The sequence below is a fragment of the Marmota flaviventris genome, chromosome 2 (genome assembly GCF_047511675.1).
Source record: "Marmota flaviventris isolate mMarFla1 chromosome 2, mMarFla1.hap1, whole genome shotgun sequence".
NCBI classification, from domain to species: domain Eukaryota; kingdom Metazoa; phylum Chordata; class Mammalia; order Rodentia; family Sciuridae; genus Marmota; species Marmota flaviventris.
Window position 1 is genome coordinate 26,226,539 of NC_092499.1, and position 24,501 is coordinate 26,251,039.

A 24,501-nucleotide genomic window follows, 5' to 3' on the forward strand; every position below is an offset into this window, starting at 1 on the left:
CTTTCCACAAAAGGTTAAAAATTTTCAGCTTTTCTTTAATTCATGTTTTAGATGTGATATTATATTGTGTTAGCTAATATTCATGTAAATTGAGTAACAATTTATGTAAGCTTTGTAAAATGATGTTTAAAAAGCAAAGATCAGCTTCAGAACTAGAGCACTTAAGATTTATGAAGAGCCCTGCCTTACCTGAGAATAGGCTCTGTGTCCCATATGACTACATGTGAGAATGCCTATGAAAGCAGTAGGCCAGATTTTAGTTCATTTAAAGTTATGTTCAGGGCTGGGGATATGGCTCAAGTGGTAGCGCGCTTGCCTGGCATGCGTGTGGCCCGGGTTCGAGCCTCAGCACCATATACAAACAAAGATGTTGTGTCCACCGAAAACTAAAAAATAAATATTAAAAAATAAATAAATAAAGTTATGTTCAAAAGTTGTTTTTTTCTGTCAAGATTACTAGGATCTCAAACAGGGGATATAATGTATAACTCAGCCAAAATTCAGGGTAACTATTACAGGAACTAAATATGTTTTTACTCTTGTTAATTTTATTTTGTAATTTCCTTATAAATGATCTCAAGATTCCCTGTTAGTGTTTTGCAGAGGTGTTGCTTTAAGAACACAACCTGGGTTAATTTAAGATAATAAGCCATCACCTACAAGACAGATAGGATAATACAGACCCCAATTAATAAAAAAGATAAATAATTGTAAAGTTATAGACATTAAAGCCCAGTACTCTTAATATAAGGCTGTTAAAATTTATTTGCTGGATGTTTAAGATTAAGTTTTAGAATTAAAGTTAAATTAAAAGGGCCAAGAAAACCAATATTTGGCTCTTGCCCTCTGAGTCAGTCTGAATCCAGGGAACAGGGGACTTCTCTAAAGAGCTTTGCAACTCTGGGCCTCATAACCTCCCGATCAGGGAGATTAATGAGACCACTGGAGAACAGAAAGCCAATCAGTGCATTTGCTATAAAGAGGAGGGTCATCGGAGAAGGGAGACATCCCTGATGCTTCCAAGGGAAGCCACATGGTCAAGCAAGACCTGGACCCATCCTAGCACAAATGGCACTAGCAGAACTGAGAAGCTGCTCTCAAGTTTCCCCAGGAATGACTCCCATAAAAACTCAGCTGACTGTTAACAATAGATAGAAACAAAAGTCAGTTTGACTTCATCTTAAACACTTAGCAAAGACAGTTAAAACCAAAATACAGCCATTCCTGGACATTTAAAATAATAATAATAATTATTATTACTATTATTATTATTATTATTATTATTATTATTTAAGGTATACACCTTATGTTAGCCTCTCAAAATAAGTAAGACTGGAGGCTACAAAGGATTCTCAGGCAGAAACGCCTGATAACTATAAAAAGAGACTATCAAGAGGAGCTGCCAGAGACAGAAGTTTTTAGTTTAAGGCCTACAGATATTCCTAACCTACACAGGTAGGCTTGGTGTTTGCTAGTATGATTATCCATCCCTGAGTAACAGAATTAAAGGTTTCTCTATTAGACACTGAGGCTCTAATGACCTTCATAAATTCTGATGCTGGGGCCAGCAAAAATGTAAACTACCATTTGTGTTATACTCGTCAAAGTTTTGTTATCTGTAACCCCCTTTGTGTAACTTTCTGGGCTATAAAGCTGGGTTGCAAGAAAGCTGCAGGGCTATCTTGTTCCCCCGGTTTTTGTTGGGAGAGGCAGCCTGGCTGGTCAAAATAATAAGCTTGCTTTAATTTGATTTTAATTGGAGTCAGTGGTCTTTTCTTGCGTCCTGGTCTAACAATAACAATATATGAGATTGGGTAATTTATAAAGAACAAATATTTTATACACTTCTGGAAGCTGGGAAATTCAAAGTCATTTCTTGTGAGGGTCTTTTTGCTGTATCGCCTCATGGCAGGAAACCGAAATGAACACATAAGCGACGGGGAAGGTGACTGAACTCATCCTTTTATCAGAAACCCACTCCAATGATAACTAACCCATCCCCAGGATAATTAACCCATTCCCCCCATAATGGCATCTAGCCATTTATGAGGGTAGAGTTTCTCTCTTTTTTTTTTTCCTTCTTGTGGTGCTGGGGATTGAACCCAGGGCCCTGTGGGAGGCAAATACTCTACCAACTGAGCTATATCCCCAGCATGAGGGTGGAGTTTCTAAATGCTGAGTCACATGAACAAAAATAGGACACATGAGAAATGATTGATTCCAGGTTTGGGACAGGGCATTTATAAGAGGAGCCTGGAACTTGTGCTTTAAGCAAGACTACTTGGGTCATGTTAAAGGGACACAAGAGCCCCATAGGCAAAAGCTAGGAAACCTTCAAACACATAAAATATGTTAAAATCCATGTTTCTAATGACACTTTAAAAAATAAATCATTCTTCACCTATGAATCTAACTCAGTCAGTATTTTGACAGCTGGTGTAGAATCAATTCTTTTTCCCCCTCTTTTTTTGGTACTAGGGATTGAACCCAGAGGTGCTTTATCACTGGGCTACATCTTCAGTCATATATATATATGACTGAAGATGTACACACACACACACACACACACACAATTTAGCTTTATTTATTTTTATGTGGTGCTGAGGATCAAACCCAATATCTCACAATGTGAGGCAAGCATTGAGCAGCCCTTATTATTTATTTTCAATTTTAAGACAGGGTCTGTCACTGAGTTGCTTAGGGCCTTGCTAAGTAGCTGAGGCTGGCCTCAAACTTGCCATCATCCTGCCTCAGCCTCCTGAGCTGTTGGGATTATAGGCGTTCACCACCGTGCCTGGCTCCTAAAATCAATTCTTCATCCTACCTTTCTTTTATGAGTATTTTATAACAGCCAAATAGTTGATGAGGAGAAGTTTATTTTTTAATATAAGAATTACAATAAATAAGCGCTTGCTAGAATTGATAAAACAGTTTTCCAGATTCTAATGAAATTATCTATCAATTTTACACAATGATCATGATTGATTGCCAAAACTAGTAGGTGGAAGGTGCAGCTGTTTAAAATGATGAGATAGCCCTTATTTTTTACTGGCCCTGAAAAATTTTCATGAAAAATGTCTATTAACATTTGGTATGTTTATGTAAATAAATTTTTGAAAGGATATACATCAAGTTGTTAATAGTGGCTATCTTTGGTTAGTGGAGTTATGGTTATTGGTGTTTCTCTGGCTATTTTGTTTATCAGTATTTCCTGATTTTTCTATTGTGAATTTTGGATTACTTGTGTATTTAAAAAGTTTTTTAAAGGACAAAGTTTGGAAGGGCAGATGCAAATTTTTTAAAATTAATATTTAATTTGTTCTACAATGAACAAAGCATTATGGGTATAATTTCAAAAATTTAATTTGAAATAAATAAGATGGGTATGTAAAGTTCTGAATTTAAGTTAATAAGTCAGTTATTTTCCAAAAGTGTATCTCAAAAATAGAACATAAGTTGGAGTGGGCTTGGAAAAGTTGATTTTAGAAACCCTGAAACTTTGATTGACTTATTTAGGCCAACAGAGTAAGTTAGCAGCTAAAAAAACATCTAGTGCTTGGATGGGGTGTTATACCAAAAAATATTGTGTCCTTAGTAAGAGGTTATTGCTGGTGTACCCTGCATAGGTTAGAGCACATCTGAAACGGCTGTTTGTTTTAGCTCCTTACTTTGAGTGGAACAAATGCAGTGGAGCAATGAAACAGGACCTGCATATTAGAGGCCCTGTGATGTGGAGATGGCCAGCCCCCGTAGAAGGAACCTATGGGAAGTGTGATGGCAAACTACAAATATTTTGAAAGGGTGTTGTGGGGAGGAGTGATCCCAGAGTAAATTTATTAGGAATCAGTTTTCACTTAAGTCAGCATAGGGAAGAACTTTTTATTCTCATTATCCCTCAGGGAATTGGGTCTGTTCACAGAGTGGCAGAAACTGGGGAATAGCTGACAAGCATCTTAGACTCAGTTCTTTTGTTGAGAGGAAAATGGGGTAGCCTGAGCTCAAGATGTTTCTATCCGCGAGACTGTAAATTGACAAGAAAGAAATATAGGGCTATTTGTATACAAGAAATAGAGACTAGATTAAGGTTGGATCACAAGTATTTGCCTGTCATTTTCACTTTTATGACATTCTCAGTGTTTGAAGTTTACCTCATTAAGTTTTATTTTAATTTGGGCATAGTGGCACACACCTGTAATCCTATACTCAGGAGGCTGAGGCAGGAAGGTTGCAAGTTCAAGGCCAGCCTGGACAACTTAGTGAGACTCTGTCTCAAAAAAAAAAAAAAAAAAAAAAAAAAAATGCTAGGGATGTAGTTCAGTGGCAGAGTGTCCCTGATTTGATCCCCAGTACCACCCAAAACAAAAACATTTCATTTTGTATTAGAAAGTGGACTTGGGGCTTCAGTTTCTTTCTGTCTTAACCAGAGGGCACTGAACTAATGGCTATCTAAATGTAGCAAACCAGATTTTATCTGAGTGTACAGGGAAAGGCTGAACAAGTAAACCACAAAACTAAGTAACACCTGATGTTTAAGAGCACAATCTCTCCCACTTCGTTTTCTTACCTGCAAGATGGCAACAGTAACACCAAGCTTGTCCTGAGCTTGGGAGCATGACCCTCATTATGCATTTCCTTCCTTCCTTCCTTCCTTCCTCCCTCCCTCCCTCCTTCCCTCCCTCCCTCCCTCCTTCCCTCCTTCCCTCCTTCCCTCCTCAGGACCTTGTGTATGTGAGGCAAGCATGCTACCAACTGAGCTATATCCCCAGCCCTCACTTGTATATTTATTGAGAGCACCTACTCATTCAAGAAATCATGGGTGAATGAATAAATAAATTAAATCACAAAAGTCCTTTACTTGACATTGGATACAGTAACCTGAGCTTATTGAATGTAGAAGTGACACTCTGTAATTTGACACTGAATTCAGTTCATTTCATTGTACATTCCAGTCTGCCTTCTGTGTTCTGCCTACTTTATGAGAATTATGATTCTTGAATTAGGATTAATTTTGTGGGGACTTGTTTTGCAAAATGACTTATCTTTTTTTATGAATGGGTTTTGATTGTTTGAGAATACTTTGATGTGATGTCTTGAGTCATTTTTGTTCTGCGACTCTGAGAATATAAAGTTTATGCCCCAAATATTTTTGGTTGAAACTGCTAGTATTTTTTTTAAGTTACAGATAATTATGATTGGGTTCCCTCTCAGATATTGATTCTTTGTTTCCATTATTTTCTAGAGAATGAAGATCTAGAAATCACCAAGGCCACCTCTGATCTAGCATCCCATCCCTCGCCCCACAGGTAGGGGAAAAAAACTCTTTTGGATAAAGTGCATTCAGAAGTTTTATCTTCTGAGAATAAATTGGTGAATTGGGGAAAGAAGCAGACAGCAGTTTAAGAGGGATGACAAGTAATTATCAGCCTTAAATGGGCCTGGGGACAATATCAGATCTATTATAAGTTTTTCTTTTACTCTCATAGAATAGAATGAACAAATAATCTAGTGTCATGTTGTTGTTAATCTACTCCTGAAGACTTTATTCAAGCGTGAAAATACTTGAAATAGACTCCAGGTGGATTTGTGAGAGAATGTATTTTTTTTTTAACCTAAACTATGTGTGTGTGTACACAGACAATTAAAGGCGATTTTTTGTCATGTAATTTTCAAATTAAACCATTATGATAACCTCTAGGTTACTGTAGGTTATAATTTCCTTCCCTGTCCATCATATTTACCCAACATCACTGATATCAGAGTGTATAGCAAAAAGGAAGAGTTGTTCTGAAGTCTAGAATGAGAGAAAACCAAACATGAATGGAGTAATTAGTGACTCTAATAATTGATGAACACAGAGCTAGTAGATATTGTAGTCCAATTGATAGTTTCATGGTATGTTATTTAAAATCTGTGGTGTCCATGCCCCACACAAAAGGCATTTTAAAAATCTCTTAACTTTTTGAGTTATATTTAGAAGTTTTTTCTTTTTTTGTGTATGAAATAATTTGGTTAATATTATAATATAGTTGGTGATAATAATACTCATACTTTATTAAACATTTATCTGTAATAATGATAATAATAGTAATGATAATATCAAAATATCAAATATTCCTATTTGCTAAATATTATACCAGGTGTTAAAGTGTATTATCTCATTTAATCTTCAACCCTAATGAAATAAATACCTACTTTTTTTTTTTTAAGATGAAGAAGTGAAACAGTGAGTTCAATAATTTGCCCAAGTTTCCATAACTATAGCTTATCCTCATACTAGGAATAGAGGGTTTTATATATGTATATATGTATATATTTTCTTTTTAGTAATAGATGGACAATACCTTTATTTTGTTTATTTATTTTTATGTGGTGCTGAGGATTGAACCCAGTGCTTCACACGTGTGAGGCGAGTGCTCTACCACTGAACCACAACCCCAGTCCCAGAAATAGAGGTTTTGAGTTCTGTGCTTAGAGCTGCTAAATTATTGTATATAACAACCTTCCTCCAGGCTTTGGTTATGTGAGACAGTTCACATTCTCATCAAGCCCCCCCAGGACTCCTTTCTATCTTCCTGCCTCTGTTCCTTTTTTGCATACGTTGATTTGAAGGCTCTTTGGAGGGTAGATTTTGGCACAGAATGGTTTTATCCTCCTAAAAATAAATATATTTTTTGAAGTAGAAACAGAACATTCTTAGACCAAAGGAAATTTAATTTTAAAATCTTGGGAGTCAAGAAAAAAATCCAGCAGGTCTGATGCTGGAAGCTTAGTGCTTGTATTTTGTGTCTGCAGGAAATGGAAGCAACAAAACTCTCTGTCGTTTTAGTGAGGCTGGCCAGGCTCTCCCCACCCTTTGGGCTGTCCTCCCTGTTCCAGTTCAGCACAAACCAAAAAGCTTAAATTAACTTGGAGATTTTTCCTCTACGTGACTTATCACCACCATCAAGTGATTTGCAATTTTTCTTTCCCAAAATACCCTTCAGTAATCCTCCAGGACATAAAATGCTAATGTGAACATAAATTTATGTGGCTGTTGCATGTCCAGTTTTAAAAAAAAAATTATAAGTAGAACCATATGTTCAAAATAACATATTCAAAGGCAAAGACTTGGTTTTATTTTATTTTTGCGATCCTGGGAATTGAACACAGGGCCTTGCACATGCTAGCAAACCCTCTACCATTGAGCTGTACCCCCAGCCTGACACTCAATTTTAGATGCCACAGTAAGATCAAGGAAATAATTCAGATTGACTCGTGTAGTCCCCCCATCCCATATTATAAATGATAATATGATCCAGAATTCCTTTTTTGTTCCCCAGTTAAAATTAGCATATTAATTAATTATTTTTTTTTTCGTACCAAGGATTGTACCCACTGGCACTCAACCATTGAGCCACATCCCCAGCCCGTTTTTTGTGTTTTAGAGACAGGATCTCACCGAGTTGCTTAGGGCCTCACTGAATTGCTGAGGCTGGCTTTGACCTCAGCAATCCTCCTGCCTCAGCCTCCTCCTGCCACAGGGATTACAGGCATGCACCACTGTGCCCAGCTAGCATATTCATTTATTAATTCAACAAATATTTTGGGTTATGTACTATTTATTCATTCATTAAATATTTGTTGAGCATCTACTATATACCTGGTATTGAAGGTACTACAAATGAATAAAACAGTCCAAGTCACTGGTCTCACAGATCGTACACTGTAGTGGGGGAGGCAGAAAGAAAACAAATATGTAGCATGCTTCATAGAATCTGAGTTGTCATCTCACCTGTAAGATGTGCTGTTATATGATGTACCACCAAGAAAGAGAGTCTAATAGGGACACCAACAGCCTGCATCTTCAATTAAAAGATAAATAGAGACACAGAAAAGCTCAGCAAGAAAATATGAATGTCTCAAACTTGGCACTGTTTAAGGGGAGGAAAAATACCTTCCCTGAGAATATGAACCACAAATCGTAGTCATCAGTTTGTTGTCTAATTCACTCTGCTCATGTGGTATAAACAAAATCCTTAAACAGAGAACTTAATTTCAGGGTGTCTCAGGCTGGTAACGTTCCTGCACTGGGAGAAGCACACACAGCCCTCCTGTGGGAGAACTCCGTGTTAGTCTAGACCTATGGCACTTTTAAGACATCATCAGTTTTTAAGAGATCCTATATTTCAGTTCTGTTAAAACCCCAAAACTGAGGGATGGGGTTGTGGCTCAGCTGTAGAGTGCTCGCCTAGCACGTGCAAGGCCCTGGGTTCCATCCTCAGCACTAGATAAAAATAAAATAAAGATATTGTGTCCAACTACAACTAAAAAATAAATATTAACAAAATATTTACACAATAAACTAATGTGTATCTTGCAGTCAACAAAATATGTTACATAGTATGTCAGGCAGTACTAAGTGAAGAAACATGAATCAGGGTAAGGGTATGAAGAGTGAAAGGGTCAGGGAAGGAAGAACCATTTCACACCTGATATCTAGGGAACCTCATGGAATGGAATAGTGGTGCAGAAAGCTGAAGGAAGAAGGCAGCCATAAGTGAGCTAGAGGAAGACTGCTGCAGGCAGAGGATACAGCAGGAGTGGAGAGGAGTAGGAGTAAGAGAGTGTTGGATGTGACTGAGGAGCATCAAAGATTCAAAGGCCGCAGTGGCTGGAGTGACCCTCTACAAACTAGGGATTCTAGGAGATGAGGTGAGCGTGCTCGGGGGCGAGGCTTGCTTTTACATACTGTGCTTTCAGAAGGAGCGAGGCCCAGACCCTGACATTAGGCTTGCCTTCTAGAAGAGGGGACAGAGAAGCAGAAACAGACTAAAAGTTTACTGAGTTTAATTAAAAGTATTTTTAAAAGTATTAAAATAGACTCGCAGACCAATTTAAAATTTACACTGGATCACTCAAGCAAGCCTGATTCTCTTGATTGCTGTGATATAGGTGGAAGGCCTTGGATAATCCAAAAGATGCCTCTGTTTATCTGAAGAAGAGACAATTTATAAACTAAGAATTACTTTTCTTGTTTACATTAACAAAGGAGAAAAGAAGAAATAAAGAAATGTTGCCCTAAAATAGAGCATCAAATATTTACACTTTAAAATATTATTGTGGATCCCAAAGAACTTTTTTTTTATGTGAGTTTTGTAAGGTCAGGCCATGGTGGTGACCAAAAGAAGGCAGATTTAAAAAGCCTCTTATGAGGATTTATTGAGATCCTACTCCTGGGTGGAACTCTGTCAGACCGACAGAGCGGATAAGAGGGTCTGCGGAGAAACCGCCTAGGGGATCCACAGGACTGGAATTTGATGGGGCTTAGGGCAGGAAGGGAGGGCTTGGGACAGGAAAAGGGTCTCTTAGAGTCCCTTGTCCCACTGGAGTTGGTGGGGGGAACTGGCTGAGATCCAGGGTTGGCCAGGAGACCCTGCGGTTCCCTCAGTGCCTGATGGGTGTTTCTTTCATGTGCTAGCTGCCTGGTGCTTTGTTCCTAAGTCACCTTCATCAACCTGACAAGTTTTATCTATCAATATTTACTATATTAGAAATTAAAGTGAAAAATTGGAAAATAATTATTCATTCACTTAAAAACAACAAAGTTTTTAACTTTATATGTATTAGTTTAAATAACACGTTTTAAAAGAAAAGCAACTAATTTCCAAAGTAATAGTAATGTAGACATTGTAAATCTCTTTAATGCCTGGATTTAATAAAAGCTCAATTAGATTCTCATCTCTGCTTCAAGTTGCAATGTCAGATGTCTCTGGAAAATTCCACTGCCCACTCTTGACAGTAAGAGTTAAAGGGAAATAATATTTTATTATTAGTATGAAAACACAGATTTTAGTTGTATTTGATTTTACAGACTCCCTGAAGGGTCCTAAGGACCGCAGGGATCCCCAGACTATCCTTAATAACTGTTGCTCTAAAAAGCCATGTCACTTTGAAAAAAAATTATATTTTAGTTTTAGGTGGACACAATATCTTTATTTTATTTTTATGCGGTGCTAAGGATTGAACCCAGTGCTTCATGCATGCTAGGCAAGCACTCTACCACTGAGCCACACCCCAACCTGCCATGTCACTTTTTATTGGCAGCAGATTTTCAAAAGACCTGGGGTATTGTGCTCCAGCCCTGACACTTAATTCATTTTCTAGTCTCTCTGAAGCCAGAGAAATGGAGGGGCCCATGAATCATTCCTTTGCCTCTTCAAAATCAATTATTCACATAGCTGTGTTTTCAGTCATTAGGATAGTTGATTATTGGGCTTTAAAAGGAAAGGCTGGGATGCGGCTTTGTGGGAGAGGGGTTGCTGGTTATGCAGGAGGCACTGGGTTTGATCCCCAGCAAAAAAAAAAGCAATTGCCTCTGGCAGTGAACTGGGATATCCTGGGTATGAAATGGAGCTGCTGAAAGACTTTGCCCCTGAGGTAACTGTGGAGAGGGACGGCCTTGCAGATCATCTGGCACTGCTGTTCATCAGCCTCTGACTTAGGCAGGCCTCCCACCCCTTGCTTCCTTCTGGTGACTGTATAGAACCAAACTCAGAGTCTAACTTCTGTTGAAATCTTGTGGAGTACGTCCCAGAGTGAGGAATAGTCAGACTCATGAAAGCGGAGAGTAGGATGGTGGTTATGCACAGGTCAGGGCACAGGATAGAATGGGGAGGGGCTCGTCAAAGGGTACAAAGCTTCAGTGATATGGGGGGAGTAAGTCCTGGAGATCTTTGCATACTATGGTGACTATGGTTAATAATAATTTTTTATGCTTAAAAATTGCTAATAGATTTTAAATGTTCTCACACAAAAAAAATTATGTGAGGTGATGGGTATATTAATTAGCCTCATTTGATCATTCCACAGTGTTTGTGTGTGTGTATAATATTTTACACATAAATATGTACGATTTTTATTTGTTAAAATAAATAATAGAAATAACACCAACAAAGAAAATCAGACTGGAAATCCATGTCAGATGACGGAGCTGTTTTCTATGGTTCTCAGAGCCTGGGACCTAGCTTTGTCAGTCCATGTGCCCACTCGTGGTCAATGCCTTACTGTGGGCCAGTTCAGCCCCTGGCAGCGGGGAGCTGAAGTGACAATGGCCTAAATGCAGAAGGCAGAGAGTGGGGGTGGGGTATCCTTTGAACGCTGTTTTATTCCAGAGTTTCTCCAAGACTGTTGTGCCTTTCTGAAGAGCCCTTGAATTGACATGCTCTCTTCTTCTGAGAGGCCACAGATGGTATCTCCAGTGAGTAAGGATGCCACAGAAGATCTGCAGGGAGCAACCAATCCCTCCAAGGCTCCAGCTTTGGTGGAACAGCATTTGCTGCCTGCAGACCAGGCCCACGTCCACAACCAGGTAGGGAGCATATTCTGGGTCTGTCTCATACAGAGGAGTTTGGGGCACCAAAATTTAGATACATAATGGAAGGGTTGGAGTTAGAAACCATAGTGACCTTGCTTCCAGAATTCTCTCTTTGTTCCCTTTATAGCATTTCACTCTTAATTGTTTTGTGAATGATTATCTGTATCTCCCACAGGGCCTGTTATTGTATTAGCACATAATAGGTACCTTTTCAAAAACTGAAGTTTTGGAAGGAATGTTAAGTGTTCAGTGTTCTCTAAAATCCTCTTGATGTGAAGGACCTTGGCATTGGACTATTTTAGTCTCACTTTTCTGTGGAAGTTTTACTTAGTATTTATGGTAAAGATTCTATAAAAGTTGTGTTGATAAGCAGTGGTCCTCTTGCCACAGAGGTCTTCTTGCCATAGAGATATGGATGGTAGGGATTGTTTGTATTATTATTAGCATAGGTATTATAATAACAATCACTATTTAATAAAAACAGCAAGCATTATAATAACATTTGTATAATGCTTTATGGTTTACATAAGTTTTTTATCTACAACACTATTTATTCTGAGAACAGCCTTGCAAGATAGATACCATTGTGACCCCATTTACCAAATGAGGAAACTGAGGCTACGGCTATGCAGCTAAATGAGTTGCAGATGAAATCTGTTGCTTAACCTTTTGGAAAAGGAAGGATTCCTTCAGCACACTAGTCAAAGTCTGATTCACTTCATCTAGCAATGGAGATAATAACTGGAGTGCTTTTTCTGCCAAAACAGATACTGTGAAAACCTAGCCTGGATGCATTGTAAACTTGATTTATTTGTTTCTCACAAATACAATTCCAGCCTCCTAATTGTATTGCTGACTCGCTGCTGCACTTTCCCCAGTGGGCAGTAGGTGTAGATTTCAGTAGGTGTGTCCCAGCTGGAGAAGGAAATAAGGCATAATACCATGAAACAATCTGAGTGATTTGAAGGGAAACCCAGCATAGAGACATAGTAGGCTACTGTATGGGTTAGCGAGGGCTTTGGGTATCAAGTGCCATATGTATTCGTCCATGCATGTCAGGTATCGGGGAGCAAGTGCACTCTTCAAATGCAAATCCTGGGGCTGCTCTAAGATGAAATTGTTTATAGAACAAAGTAATGATGAGGGTGAGAGCTTGAGGTGTAGATGAAGGAGAGGGAGGGAAGAAGAAAAGAGAGGGAGAGTGAAAATGAGAGGGAGGGGGAACAGACTGAGACTGGAAATCAGTTTCTCTATGCAGCGTTTTGTTGAACTGGCTGATAGTCATATAGAAGTAACCCTTGAGTAGGACATAGCCTCAGTGTAGAAGTAAATCTTGTAGCCAGAGGCTGTGTGGCAAAGTGGGAGATGAGCTAGATGATGGGAGCACTGGCATGAGAGAAGCCACAGACAGTGCTATGCAGGCTAAGGTGAGACCAGGCATGGCCCAGAACACTGGATGCCAAAGGCAGGAGCAAGCTGAGAGGATGTTTGTGGGGAAAGATTGTGCAAAGGGTATGGAGCAAAAACACTTCTGTAAAATTGAAAAAGGTAGGAAAGAACAAGAAAGAATCTTTAACCCAGGGAACTTTTTTTTTTTTTAAAGTAGAATTTAGCATGGTGTGGTGTCTATCCCAGTTACTTGGGAGGCTGAGGCAGGAGGATGGCAAGCTCCGGGTTAGCCTGGGCAACCTTTCAAGGCCCCGTATCAAAATAAAAACATAGAATAAAAGGACTGGGGATATAACTCAGTGGTAGAGCACTTGCCTAGCACGTGTGACTCCTGGGTTCAATTACTCATACTTAAAAAAAAAAATTAGAAAAAGAAGAATTTATTAGCAACTTGTACTTGGAAAAAAAAGGAATATTGAATAGCATGTTAAGCTTTGAATTGGGGTAGTGGGAGAAATAGGGGAGGGATGGGCTCACTTTCATTTAGAAAGAGGTTAATTGGAATCTGCCACTTAAGTGTGTCCTTTAACCAGAGTTCTGATGTGCAGATGGCCAAGTACCAAGTTCCACAAAGGTCTGGAGACATCGTTATGATCCAGTCTGAGCATACAGGAGCTATTGATGTTCTTTCAGCTGATTTGGAATCTGCAGATCTTCTGGGGGACCACAGGAAAGGTAAGACCTCTAGAAATATAGAAAATGTTTTTTTAAATTTCTAATAGACATGTAAAGAAAGGTAGGCAGATGGAAGGGAAGAAAATGACTTATGAAAAGAAGTGAGAGAAGCCAGTAGCAAAAAATGTCTTTGTGGCAACCTCCCTAAGCAAAATGCTGGATGTGGGAGCATTTCCCCACAGTTTTCCAATAGCACACTTCCTGTCCTTTCAGTTTCCCCACCTCTGATGGCTCCTCCATGCATCTGGACCTTTGCCAAGGTGAAGGAATTCAAAAGCAAGCTGGGCAAAGAGAAGAACAGCCGTCTGGTGGTGAAACGGGGTGAGGTGGTGACCATCCGGGTACCCACTCATCCAGAGGGGAAGCGTGTCTGCTGGGAGTTTGCAACTGATGACTATGACATTGGCTTTGGAGTTTATTTTGACTGGACCCCTGTAACCAGCACTGATATAACTGTGCAGGTCAGTGATTCCAGTGAGGAAGAGGATGAAGAAGAAGAAGAGGAGGAGGAAATTGAAGGTAAATTTAATTTTAACATAATTTGCAGTTTTCATTTCTACCTTAGCCTGACTTCTAGTGACTACTTCCTGGATTGTAGCAGTCCTCCTTAGAATGCAGGTATGAAGGGATCCAGCAGCACTGTGGGCACAGAATCCAGCATCACAAGCTAAAGTTAAAAGGTGCGGGCCAAAGTCAGACCCTCAGAGAACATTCCAGTAGGGTTGGTATTGATGCATTAGCTGATAGTTTTCTTTCCTTTTAATCAGTACCTAATTGTTTCCTCAACATTTTTCTGGGGGTGGCTATAGGGTTGGAGCAGAGAGAGAGGAGTCACTGCTTCTGTATATAGAAGCTGGGTTTTTCACATCACGTGGAAACCTGAAGTTATGTTGCATTTCTCTCTTATTTTAGGGCTATTTATTCTTAACATGGAGCCAAACTGAGTGAATTTGCTAAATGTACCCTTTTTTTCTTCCATGCAAACTGTCTTAGCTGTCTGACTGCTCACTTCATGGCTAGAGCAGTTCAAAAGTAGTATCTGAGCTGGGTATGGTGCTGCACACCTGTAATCCCAGCTATTCAGAAAGCTGAGGCAGGAGTTCAAGGTTAGCCTGGACAACTTAGTGAGACCATGTCTCAAAATAAAAAAAAATAAAAAGGGCTAGTGTGTAGCTCACTGGTAGAGTGCCCTTGGATTCAATCCCCAGTACCGTGTACAAGAAGAAGAAAAAGAAAAAAGGAGTCTCTGCTCTGTTCTAGCTGTTACTTGTAGTGTTTACTCAGGATGGCCCTGAGATATTTTGAGGGGGGAGGTAATCTAAGAGTAGATTCTAAGATTTAGCTGTTTTTTGTAGGTTTTTATAGAATCTTAAAATCAGTTCCTTAGCTTGCTTCTTTGAGTCTGCAAGGAAATCTACAGGTATTTAGAGAAGAACCTTATGTCTTATTTGCCGCTTTTTAGGAAACCAAGTGGAAGTTTTGGGGTCTCTCTGTACAACATGTTTATCTGCATTTCCTACTCATGTTGGCTAGTCCTTTCACCTACTGAATGAAAGAATTTCTAGATATTCCCATCTAAATATGTCATTCTACCCCCCAGAAATACCCAGACACGTTTGGAGCTCATCAGGCTAACTCACTGTTTCTCAGTGTAGACATTATTGGCATTTGGGATGGGTCACTACTTTGTTAGAGAGGTAGCCTGACTTTAGCACTCCTGCACCCTGGAGCACTAAATGCCAGTGTCACTCAGTAGTCACTGTTTTGACTAAAAAAAAAAAAAAAATCACCAAACATTTTTCAGTTCCCTATAATAGGAAGCCAAAGGCACCTCCCCTTCTCACTGAAATCATGAGGTTACCTGGCTCATCATCTCACCATCCAGTAGGATGTGTTCAGTCTCTGAACTCATATCCAAATACTGCTGTTTGCTTCTGCAGAACCTGTCCCAGTGGGAGATGTGGAGAGAGGCTCCAGGAGTTCCCTACGGGGTCGCTATGGGGAAGTCATGCCTGTGTATCGAAGGGACAGCCACCGAGATGTGCAGGCTGGCAGCCATGACTACCCTGGAGAGGGTATCTACCTGCTCAAGTTTGACAACTCCTACTCTCTGCTACGCAACAAGACTCTCTACTTCCACATCTACTACACTAGCTGAAGGACTGCTGAGACAGTGGGCAGGCTGTATTTGCTGGCTGACGCAGGCTGCCAGCCGGAGCCTCTTGTTTTAGATAGACAAGAGCTGAAAGTTCCGCGGGAGGCTCCTAAGCCTCACGTCCTGCCTGGCATGCCTGACTGTTGACCCCGTGTAGCTTTTTCCCCTTCTTGGCTTCTGCAGGTGGTGGTGTAGTCCCCTGTTCTGTGGTCCCTGACTCATGCTCTTGTTGCTTCAGATGCCAGCAAATCCCTCTTTGAAGGCACCTATCAGGCAAAAGCCTCAAAGGAAGTAGGATGATGTCTTTTACAAATAGATTGGTGTTGGTACAAGGTTTATCAGTCAGGTTGCTGCTTGCTCCTCTTGAGAGCCTATAATGCCAATGTGTTCAGTGGCACCCACCCTTTTTACTTTTTAAGGTGCCAGAAGAGGGAAAAGCACATTGCCCATGAAGGAGCCCAGTGTCTTGGACAGAGAAAGCTCTGTCCATCCTCTCACCACTGCCATATTCCTGCCTGCTGGGTATTCTTGTTCTCTAGCACAGGCTGCGAGACCTCACTGCCTTGGAGGGGTACTATTATTCCTGATGGCTAGACCCCTCCTTTTTTCTCTTTCCTAAGTCTGTGTTTTTGCCATACAGCAAGAACTTTCATGCAATCTAAAGTGATGATCAGTGTAACCTAAGATCTTCTGGGAGGAAAAATGGGCTCTATCACTTTCTGTTCCAAGAGCTAGTTTCCCTTACCAAGGGCACTGGCAGTTGATGCAGAAAGGGTGGAAATTAGATACTGAATTGATCTTGGAATCCACCTTTGAAATTCTAGTGTTACTCAATTTTTAAGAAAATTTAATCCAAGAAAGAGGGATATCATCAAAGAGAGGTTTAAAAAAGAAAAAAAAAAACACTCCAGATTCCCCCACCACATTTTTTTGTTGTTGTTTGTTTGGTTTGGAATTAAATGCAGTGAAACCCAATCAGATTTTCAAAGTTTCTGGATTTAGGGTTTTTTGTATTGAGGGCTAAAAGCTTTTGGTGTTTGAAGTCCCTTAGGAAAGGGACTGCTGCTGATTGTACATGTTCTTTACCTGACCAAAGCTTGCATTTCCCTGGTAACAGCCTTCCTCACTCTGTTCACCCCGAGGCCTACGAATGCCAGAGTGCTGTGGTGCTGCAGCAGGCAGCCCCCGGGTGCCAGGGCCTCTGGGGGAGAAGGAGAACAGGGTGAGGCCAGGACTCCAGCAGTCATCTGTTCCTCTTTGTTTCTTATTCCTGTGTGAAGTCTGTTACTCCCGTTGAATTTTGAATATTCAGATTTATTTATTTATTTATTTTTTAAAGCACATTTCATTTTTGCCTTTGAAACAGTTTCTTCTGTTTCTCAGAAGGCTTCCCATCTGCTCTGAGCCACTGAGGCCACCTCTTCTATAGAGTTAAAAATGATTGTAGGAGAATTTGCGAGGTGACTATGTTCATTTCTACAGGTCAGTCCTGTGATGCTCTGGGAGGCGTCTGCCCCTTCAGAGATGGATGACTGCAGGCTGCCCCACGTGTAGGTGCAGACAGCACTCCTGTGAGGAGTTCTAAATGGCGAGGGAGCCTACTTGTTCTCTGGGAATTGAGTGCAGAGGAATTGACTAGCCAATCAGTGACTAGCCAATCACTGTGATTCCAGGATTTCAAAGTCCTTTGCCTCCTCTGACACCTTTTCATGATGTTTTCTTTGGCTCATTCCTTTGTTGTGTGGGTTCCTCACCCCAAGCCTATCCTCCTACAGGAGTGGTCACTTGAACAGCAAGACTCCTCCCAGTAGGTCTGTAATAGTGTCTATGTCAGGAACAAAGGACCATGAGTCCTAAGCCTCTGTTCCCCTGGGAGCAAAGCCGAAAGTAAGATAGGGTGTTGTGGATTGCCATAGCATTCCATTCTCTTGAGTGGCATCATACCTCCATTATTGTATCATTGCAAATGTGTTTTGTAGAGGATCACACTGGCCAAAATTTATATATCTTGTAAGAAATTATTTTAGTGACTATTTGGGCAGTGGAGAGCAAATATGTCATGGGTCATTCGTTACATAGCTTTGTGGCCACTCTTTCATCATGAAGTTGAATCATGCCTTAGCTAATCAAATATGGTCTTTGTAAAATAATTTTCTACTGAGCTGTTTTTCAGTCATTGAAAGCCTTGCTTATTTTTTCCTGTTTATTATCAACCTATGACTTTATCTCAATATGGAGCTATCAGGTCACAGGTAGCAAGCTCCCAGGGATAACATGCACCATTTATTTTTTTATTTTTGTCATGAGAGTCTCTTTGCTTATTTTCTTGGAATCCTGGTTCTGTTGTATCAGGGAACCCTGAGGGACTTGTTTTCATCACCTCTATGTGCCTGCTATTGTCTGGTCATTTTGAAGTCCTGGGCATTCCTTACTGTTTTTTCTTCCATAGTGTTTCTTGGTTTCATTAGCACAAATAGCTAAAAGAAGATAATCTCACAGTCTAATGCATTTACTATTCTCATATTAAATTTTTGAAATAATTGAACTTTAGAGACAAAAGTTATTTACTAAAGCACAGGTAAAATTACTTGAGAACCCACAGCCCAGCGAATTCTAAAAGGTGGCCACTTCCTCAGGCTGTCCTTATCCATGTTTATCAAACAGTGAAATGAAGATCCCTGGCTGTCACTCTCACTCTATTCTCCAGAGCTCAAGTAAATATTAACAAACAGTTTGGAAGAAAGTCTGTAGGGCAGATCTTGGAATTCTCCACACAGAATAGTTGAGTTCTAAAATTTCTTCAGTCCATTTCATTTTCCTACTTTGTTGATAGATGGGGCATTTGGAAAGGAAGTTCTATTTAAAGTTGATTTTTCCAACATTTTACTATGAAAAATTTCAGTAAACAAAAAATAAATATAAACATACACACATGCCATGTAGATCTTAAAATCATAAAGTGCTAATTTTTAAATAAAGATGATTCTAACTTTTTGTGCTTTTGACAAATATCCAGTTAGAGAATTTCCCTACATAGAGAGCACCAGCTCTCCTGTGTCAGGGTGCCCCTGGTTTTTAGCAGACCTGTTTCATTCAACATGGATTACCTGAGACGTGGCCTTCACAGTAATGGTTCTTCTTCTTTTCATCTTTCAAAATTCATGCTGTCTTTCTGCCTTCCCTCAGGCTATGATTTCTGCCACCTTTCCCTCTAACTGGCATTTCAGTGTGAGGGTAATTGGGAGGCTGCTCTGGAAAGACTTGATTCTAATCTCTATTGCTTTATGATACACCCTCAGGACTCTGAAATTCAAACTCAATCCTCCTTTATCACTGAAGTAGGTAGCAACTTGAAATTAGACTATGCTTATTTTTTAATTAATTGATTTGTATGCTTTTTAAAATATTTTAATCTATTTAGGAAAGCAAAATGAACTTTTAAAAATATCTATTATTTCGTTTTAGTAGGGATATAGAAGAGTTAAATTCATAAGCTTGCTGCCTTTTATTAATCAATGGGATTATATATTGTGAAATTCACAGTATACAAATTTTGTATTTTGATAAGCCCCACCTAATTCTCTCCCTCTTTGAGAGAATTAGGTGAAACCCAAGCCCTAAAGTCTGTGTTTTTATATTTATTTTTAAAGACCACTTCTCTGCAAAAAGTTGCCTTTAACCTCAGTCTGTGGTTGTAAGGTATGGGGCTGAGGGACTCTGTATTTACATGAAAGACTAGTTCTAGCAGAGGGTGGCAGGGGTGCAAGGTAAACAGTTTTGTGCGGCTGGAGAACTGCCTTTTAAATTGATCAAAAGGAGTGCTATCAGGATAAAACAGGAGGGAGAGCAGAGCTATGGAATATATCCCGGGATTTTACTCCTATCCCATTTCATTGAATGTTTGAGTTGCATTTCATTCACTGGAATTGTTCTCTAAGCCAGGAGCTTTCCTGGTTTCCTTGTGCTTTCTGGGGGATTCCCAAGCCCAATTTGCTGACTTTTCCAACAGGACCACCTAGTAGGTCTCCTCTGCTAAGTGTAATCCTGACGTGAGGATTCATTTCATCTCTCTGTTCTTTGGGATTTAAAAGCATTTAGTGCCATGGAAAAACTGGTAGAATTAGAGAGAGGCTGAGAGGAGTCAGTTCCAGATGTGGTCTGAATATGGCCAAGAAGGGGATAGTCATTTGACCAACATCACAGATGAGCCTAGAACTACAGGAGGGGGTTTGGGTAACATATAGACCCCCACAGGCCGACCGCAGGGGCATGGTTAGCCTGTGTTGGATGGGCAGACACAGGGCACTGAGTACAGCAGGCTACTCTCATTCTTCCCCATTAAACTTTCTACTTAAGAGTTTTTTCCTGGGGCTAAAGGATCCACAGCAACCTCTTTAAGTTTCTTTCCACATTGCCCAAAGTGAAGAATGCCTAGAAACCAAAATTTGTCGCAATAAAGAAGCCTACCACCCCTGCAGAGTCAAGGTGGTTGAAGATAGAAAGCGAATCTGTCTGGTGGAAGGAAGGAAGGTAACTCCGTTGCTGTTATAGGAGGTAGGCTTGTGAAGACTGCTTGACAGAGAGCAAGTCCTTGTATTCATTGTGATTGTGCTCAGGGAGCTACCGCATGTGCTTCTTTGGGAGGAAGTAGGGAATGAGTATTGAAAATCAGTCATGAGATACCAGGTGCTGTGGCACACGCCTGTAATCCCAGGAGGATTGCAAATTTGAAACTAACCTCAGTAATTTAGTGAGACCCTGATTCAAAGTAAAACATAAAAAAGAAGTGCTGGGGATGTGGCTCAGTGGTTAAGTGACCCTGGGTTCTATCCCTGGTACAGAAGAAAATCACTCACACCTGGGTGTTTGCTTTCCACTGATCAGTGCTCTGCCTCTGGTGACCTCTATGGGAATGGGAGGAGACAGGCGAGTACTGCTTTGGCTGTGTGTGTCAGGTGACCGTCAGTGGCTGTCTTTTGCTCTGTCTAATCCATCTAGCACTTCTGGGCATTCCCAAGTACATCCCATTATTTAGGTGGTGACATTAGGGCAGAATTTGTGACCCAAAGAGAAACTTTGTTAAGCAGGTTTCAGAATCACTGCTCCCTCTGAAGTTTCTCATTGTTCCTGCTTGAACCAAGAAGGTTACATAGAACCTCTCCTATTTGAATCCCTTATCTCCAAGTTAAGGAAATACAATGAATAGTCTACAGACTGCAGTAGTATAGATGGTATGGCTCATTTATAAATTGTCATTCCTCACAAACCAAGTCCAAGGGCAAGACACTGGCTGTGACGTTGTCTGTAGTCCTGGCCACTGGTTTGAACTCATCATCTGATTTCTGTTTTATGTACCTTGAATTCTTCTAGGCCTAAGGCATTTGTGCCACAGATACAAATATATGATGAAAAGGTGCCCTAGAAATCTAGACACATAGGCTACTTGATGAAATTTCAGTTTTTTGTATCATTTTAAGCAGATAGTTTTGGCTTATTTGAGGATGAAAAATTAGGTGAAATGACTTTCAGGGACAAAGCATATTTTCTAAAGTTCTGATACAGGTTCATGAAGAATTCTGAAGTTTGGGTTGAAATATCGTAGTACATAGTATTGCCAAAGAGCTCACAGTTCACTGTCAACTTAAGGGGCTCTTCCTGAACTCTCCTCATCACTCAGGGTTGAAATGCCTCGTCCGTAATGCTCCTTTTTATTGATTGTCATTGTTGATTCTTAGGTTCAGGCCAGGAATCATCTGGAAATCATTATCTTAATTCCTTCTCTCATGTTCTGAACAGTACATTTTACTAAGAAATTCTCTGTTAAAAATACTATTGTGTTCCTTTTTGAAATTATTGTCCCATAAGTGAGTTAGCTTTTATTTAATCCAGTTGAGTTATTTCCATTTAGTTATGTTAAAGAACAAGTCAAGTCTGGAGAAAGCAATCCCATGACCCATGACTCTGGTGTATCCATATTTCCTTAATAACAATGGGAAGTGTTTTGAAATTCCCAGAGGAAACGCTGGGATGCTTTGTAAAAAAATGAAAGCATTTACAAGTGCGTGTAGTCAGAGTGATGGATTGGAAGAAAGCAGACTGGGAATGGATGATGGGAGTGCAGAGAGGTGCTTGAAGATTTCCTAAACCACTACTCCACAGCATGTAGCTCACGTTTCTGGAGGTCCTGCTTTCGTGCCATCACTCAGATCTATCAGTTGATTGAAAAGCGATCATGTTTTCCTGATAAATATTTAAGCAATTGGCAACCACGAAGATGTTCTTTCTGTACTGTGCTACATCATTCACTGATGCTGACTTTACAAAAGGGGTCTGGAAGGAAATCTGTATCACAGTTTTGTCTTTTTTATATAAAAGTATCCTAACTAATCATTTATCAACTTGTTTTACATGTCACCCTCATGAGAAATGCTGTCAATATTTCCTATAATTTCCACATTAAGAACTCTGTACCAAATTGTATTTGAGTCTTGTGTCCTGCTGAGAGGTTTTTCTTTTACAATACCATATTTTATCACCCTGTGGCATTGAGTGTGTTGCTGTGATACAGTGATGATCCTGAGCTATGGTTCTTTAAATAGCTCAGTTCTCAGTGTTTTTATATTATGTAACAGTTTTGTGATGCTTTTGTGCATTTCTTTGTCTTCTCTTCCGAGTTTTGAAATCTGTCATAAATAAACTTTTTCACTGTGCACCTGGAACATTTGAGTTGTGTTTTCACTTGATTTACATCAAACCCTTTTCTCTCTCCCCTTCATCTCACAAGGAAAGCTATTCTGTGAATTCCTTTATAACCTATCAAGATTACACAAATTTTGAAAGAGGATGAAGATTAATGATAAATCTTTTGTCTGCATTTAAATTCAGGGCAGAATATTAAGAACTGGGAGAGCTGGGGTGGTAGCTCAGTGGCAGAGCGCTTGCCTAGCATGTGTGAGGCACCATGTTCGATCCTCAGCACCACATATCAATAAATAAAATAAAGATCCATTGACAACTAAAAAAGAAAAAACTGGAAGCTAGGTTTGGAAAAAATTGAGTTTATAGTGATGATGAATAGAAAATTGAATTTTAATCAGGATTTGGTTCCTAGTGATGTTCATCTCCACATGAACAAACATACTCTTCAAACTTGGCACCAGTACTTTGAATACCAGGTTATTCATTAATATAGTCTGAGGATATTTAATTCATCCTGTTTTTATTTGCAAATATGAAGACATAATAACATATCTTGACATCTTTTAAAACACTGCCTCTTTACATTCCTGGCACCTCATTACAAAGCAAGGACTCATCTGAGCAGGGTGGGATGCCATTTAAATACTTTGTTCAGTGCTATCTGTGACTCTAAGATGAGCCTGTCAGGTCATTCTCTGCTTTCATTTGCAACATATCCTAGAGGCTGAAGTATAAGGAAATATATGAAATAACTGTGAGTTAAATGAATATAATCTGCCTACGAAAGTACACTGTAGCCAACAATAAAATGCCTAGGCAGCTTACATGTAGCTAAGGATCTTCAAAGTCATGGTTGGGACACTGGGTCTATTATGTCACTCTAATATATAACAGAATTAAGATTATTTTTTAACTTTTAAAAGCTTTCATACTGGTCAAATCCTTGACTTTGACAGCCCAACATTATATAAGTCAGCTCACGAATTATAGCTCTTAATACTCAGTCTTGATGTTCATTAACCCACATAGTTCAGGCTTAACCACGACAGCGCTCTAAGTTCAGAGTATTCTCCCATAGCAGAATGGCACCTGTGGCCATGCAATCAAGAGGAACCAATAAAACAAATATTTATCATATGAACACGTGTATTTACCTGCTTTTCTAACTCTTTTCTCTCTCCCCTTCATCTTTCCTTAATGAATGTGTAAAATGACTGTGGAAAACAATTCCTGTGCTTTTTGATTTGTTCTCAGGTGTCTCCTGGCAGCACCTCCTTCCTGCTTTACTCCTTCCAAAGCATTTGCTGTGTCTTATTACTTCCATCCAGTTGGAAGACCTTCCACATTCGATACAGGATCAGGCCACTCCAACATCTGCTCTTCATCTGCTGTGGCCACTCCCACTCTAGGAAGACTGCATATCAGGGGTCTGCTGAAAGTCCCTCACAGATCTGACAAGTGATATAGAAATGAAGAAGGACTTTGACCACTCACTCAGCCTTTTGAGAGAAGCTACTACTGAAAAATGTCCCCTGAAAAGGTGATTGCCTTTACTATTTCAAAATTCAGGTTGAAACTTAATCCCTAAAGCAACAGGATTAAGAGGTGGGTCCTTTGGGAGGTGATCAGTACCTTAAAAAAAGGAACTGGAGGAATATTTAAGCCCCTTTTACCCTTCTGCCTCTTTCAGTATCACACTGAAGGCACTAGTCTGGAAAGAGACCAAGCCCTCACCAGACACTGAACCAGCTGTCCTGATCTTGGACTTCCTAGCTTCCAGAACTGTGAGAAAATAAATCTCTGTTCTTTAAAAAATATCCAATCTTGGTTATTTTGTTATAGTGGCATAACAGACTGAGAAGGTCTTTGGTTGACACCCAAATATAAGAATTTATTTGAAGACCTGAGGGAGTCACAGAGGAGGTTGTTTTTAAAACCATTTGTGGAGGAGCTAGGGTTGTAGCTCAGTGGTAGAGTGCTTCCCTAATGTGTGAGGCACTGGGTTCGATCCTCAGCACCACATATAAATAAATAAAATAAAAAGGTATTGTGTCCATCTATAACTAAAAAAAAAAAAAAAGTTTGTGAAAGCTTAATTATTGCTAAGCCATTTGATCTGACCACTAGAGGAAAGTCTAAGCATGTAGGAAAAAATTTGTTCCTTTATGAT

General features: G+C 39.8%; 1 protein-coding gene across 2 annotated transcripts in view; it reads left to right on the forward strand.

The window, feature by feature from the left end:
- Positions 1–22,351, forward strand: part of Tmed8 (transmembrane p24 trafficking protein family member 8) — a 46,102-nt gene extending 23,751 nt beyond the window's left edge. The window contains exons 2-6 of one of the 2 annotated variants that reach the window (XM_027931621.2): positions 5,240–5,303; positions 11,218–11,347; positions 13,336–13,477; positions 13,691–13,996; positions 15,418–22,351. In XM_027931621.2, coding sequence (XP_027787422.2) covers positions 5,240–5,303; positions 11,218–11,347; positions 13,336–13,477; positions 13,691–13,996; positions 15,418–15,635 — 860 coding nt within the window. In that variant the 3' untranslated portion in view covers positions 15,636–22,351. The remainder of the gene's footprint in view (positions 1–5,239; positions 5,304–11,217; positions 11,348–13,335; positions 13,478–13,690; positions 13,997–15,417) is intronic. The other variant, XM_027931622.2, reaches the window with a different exon arrangement.
- The last annotated feature ends 2,150 nt before the right edge of the window (positions 22,352–24,501 follow it).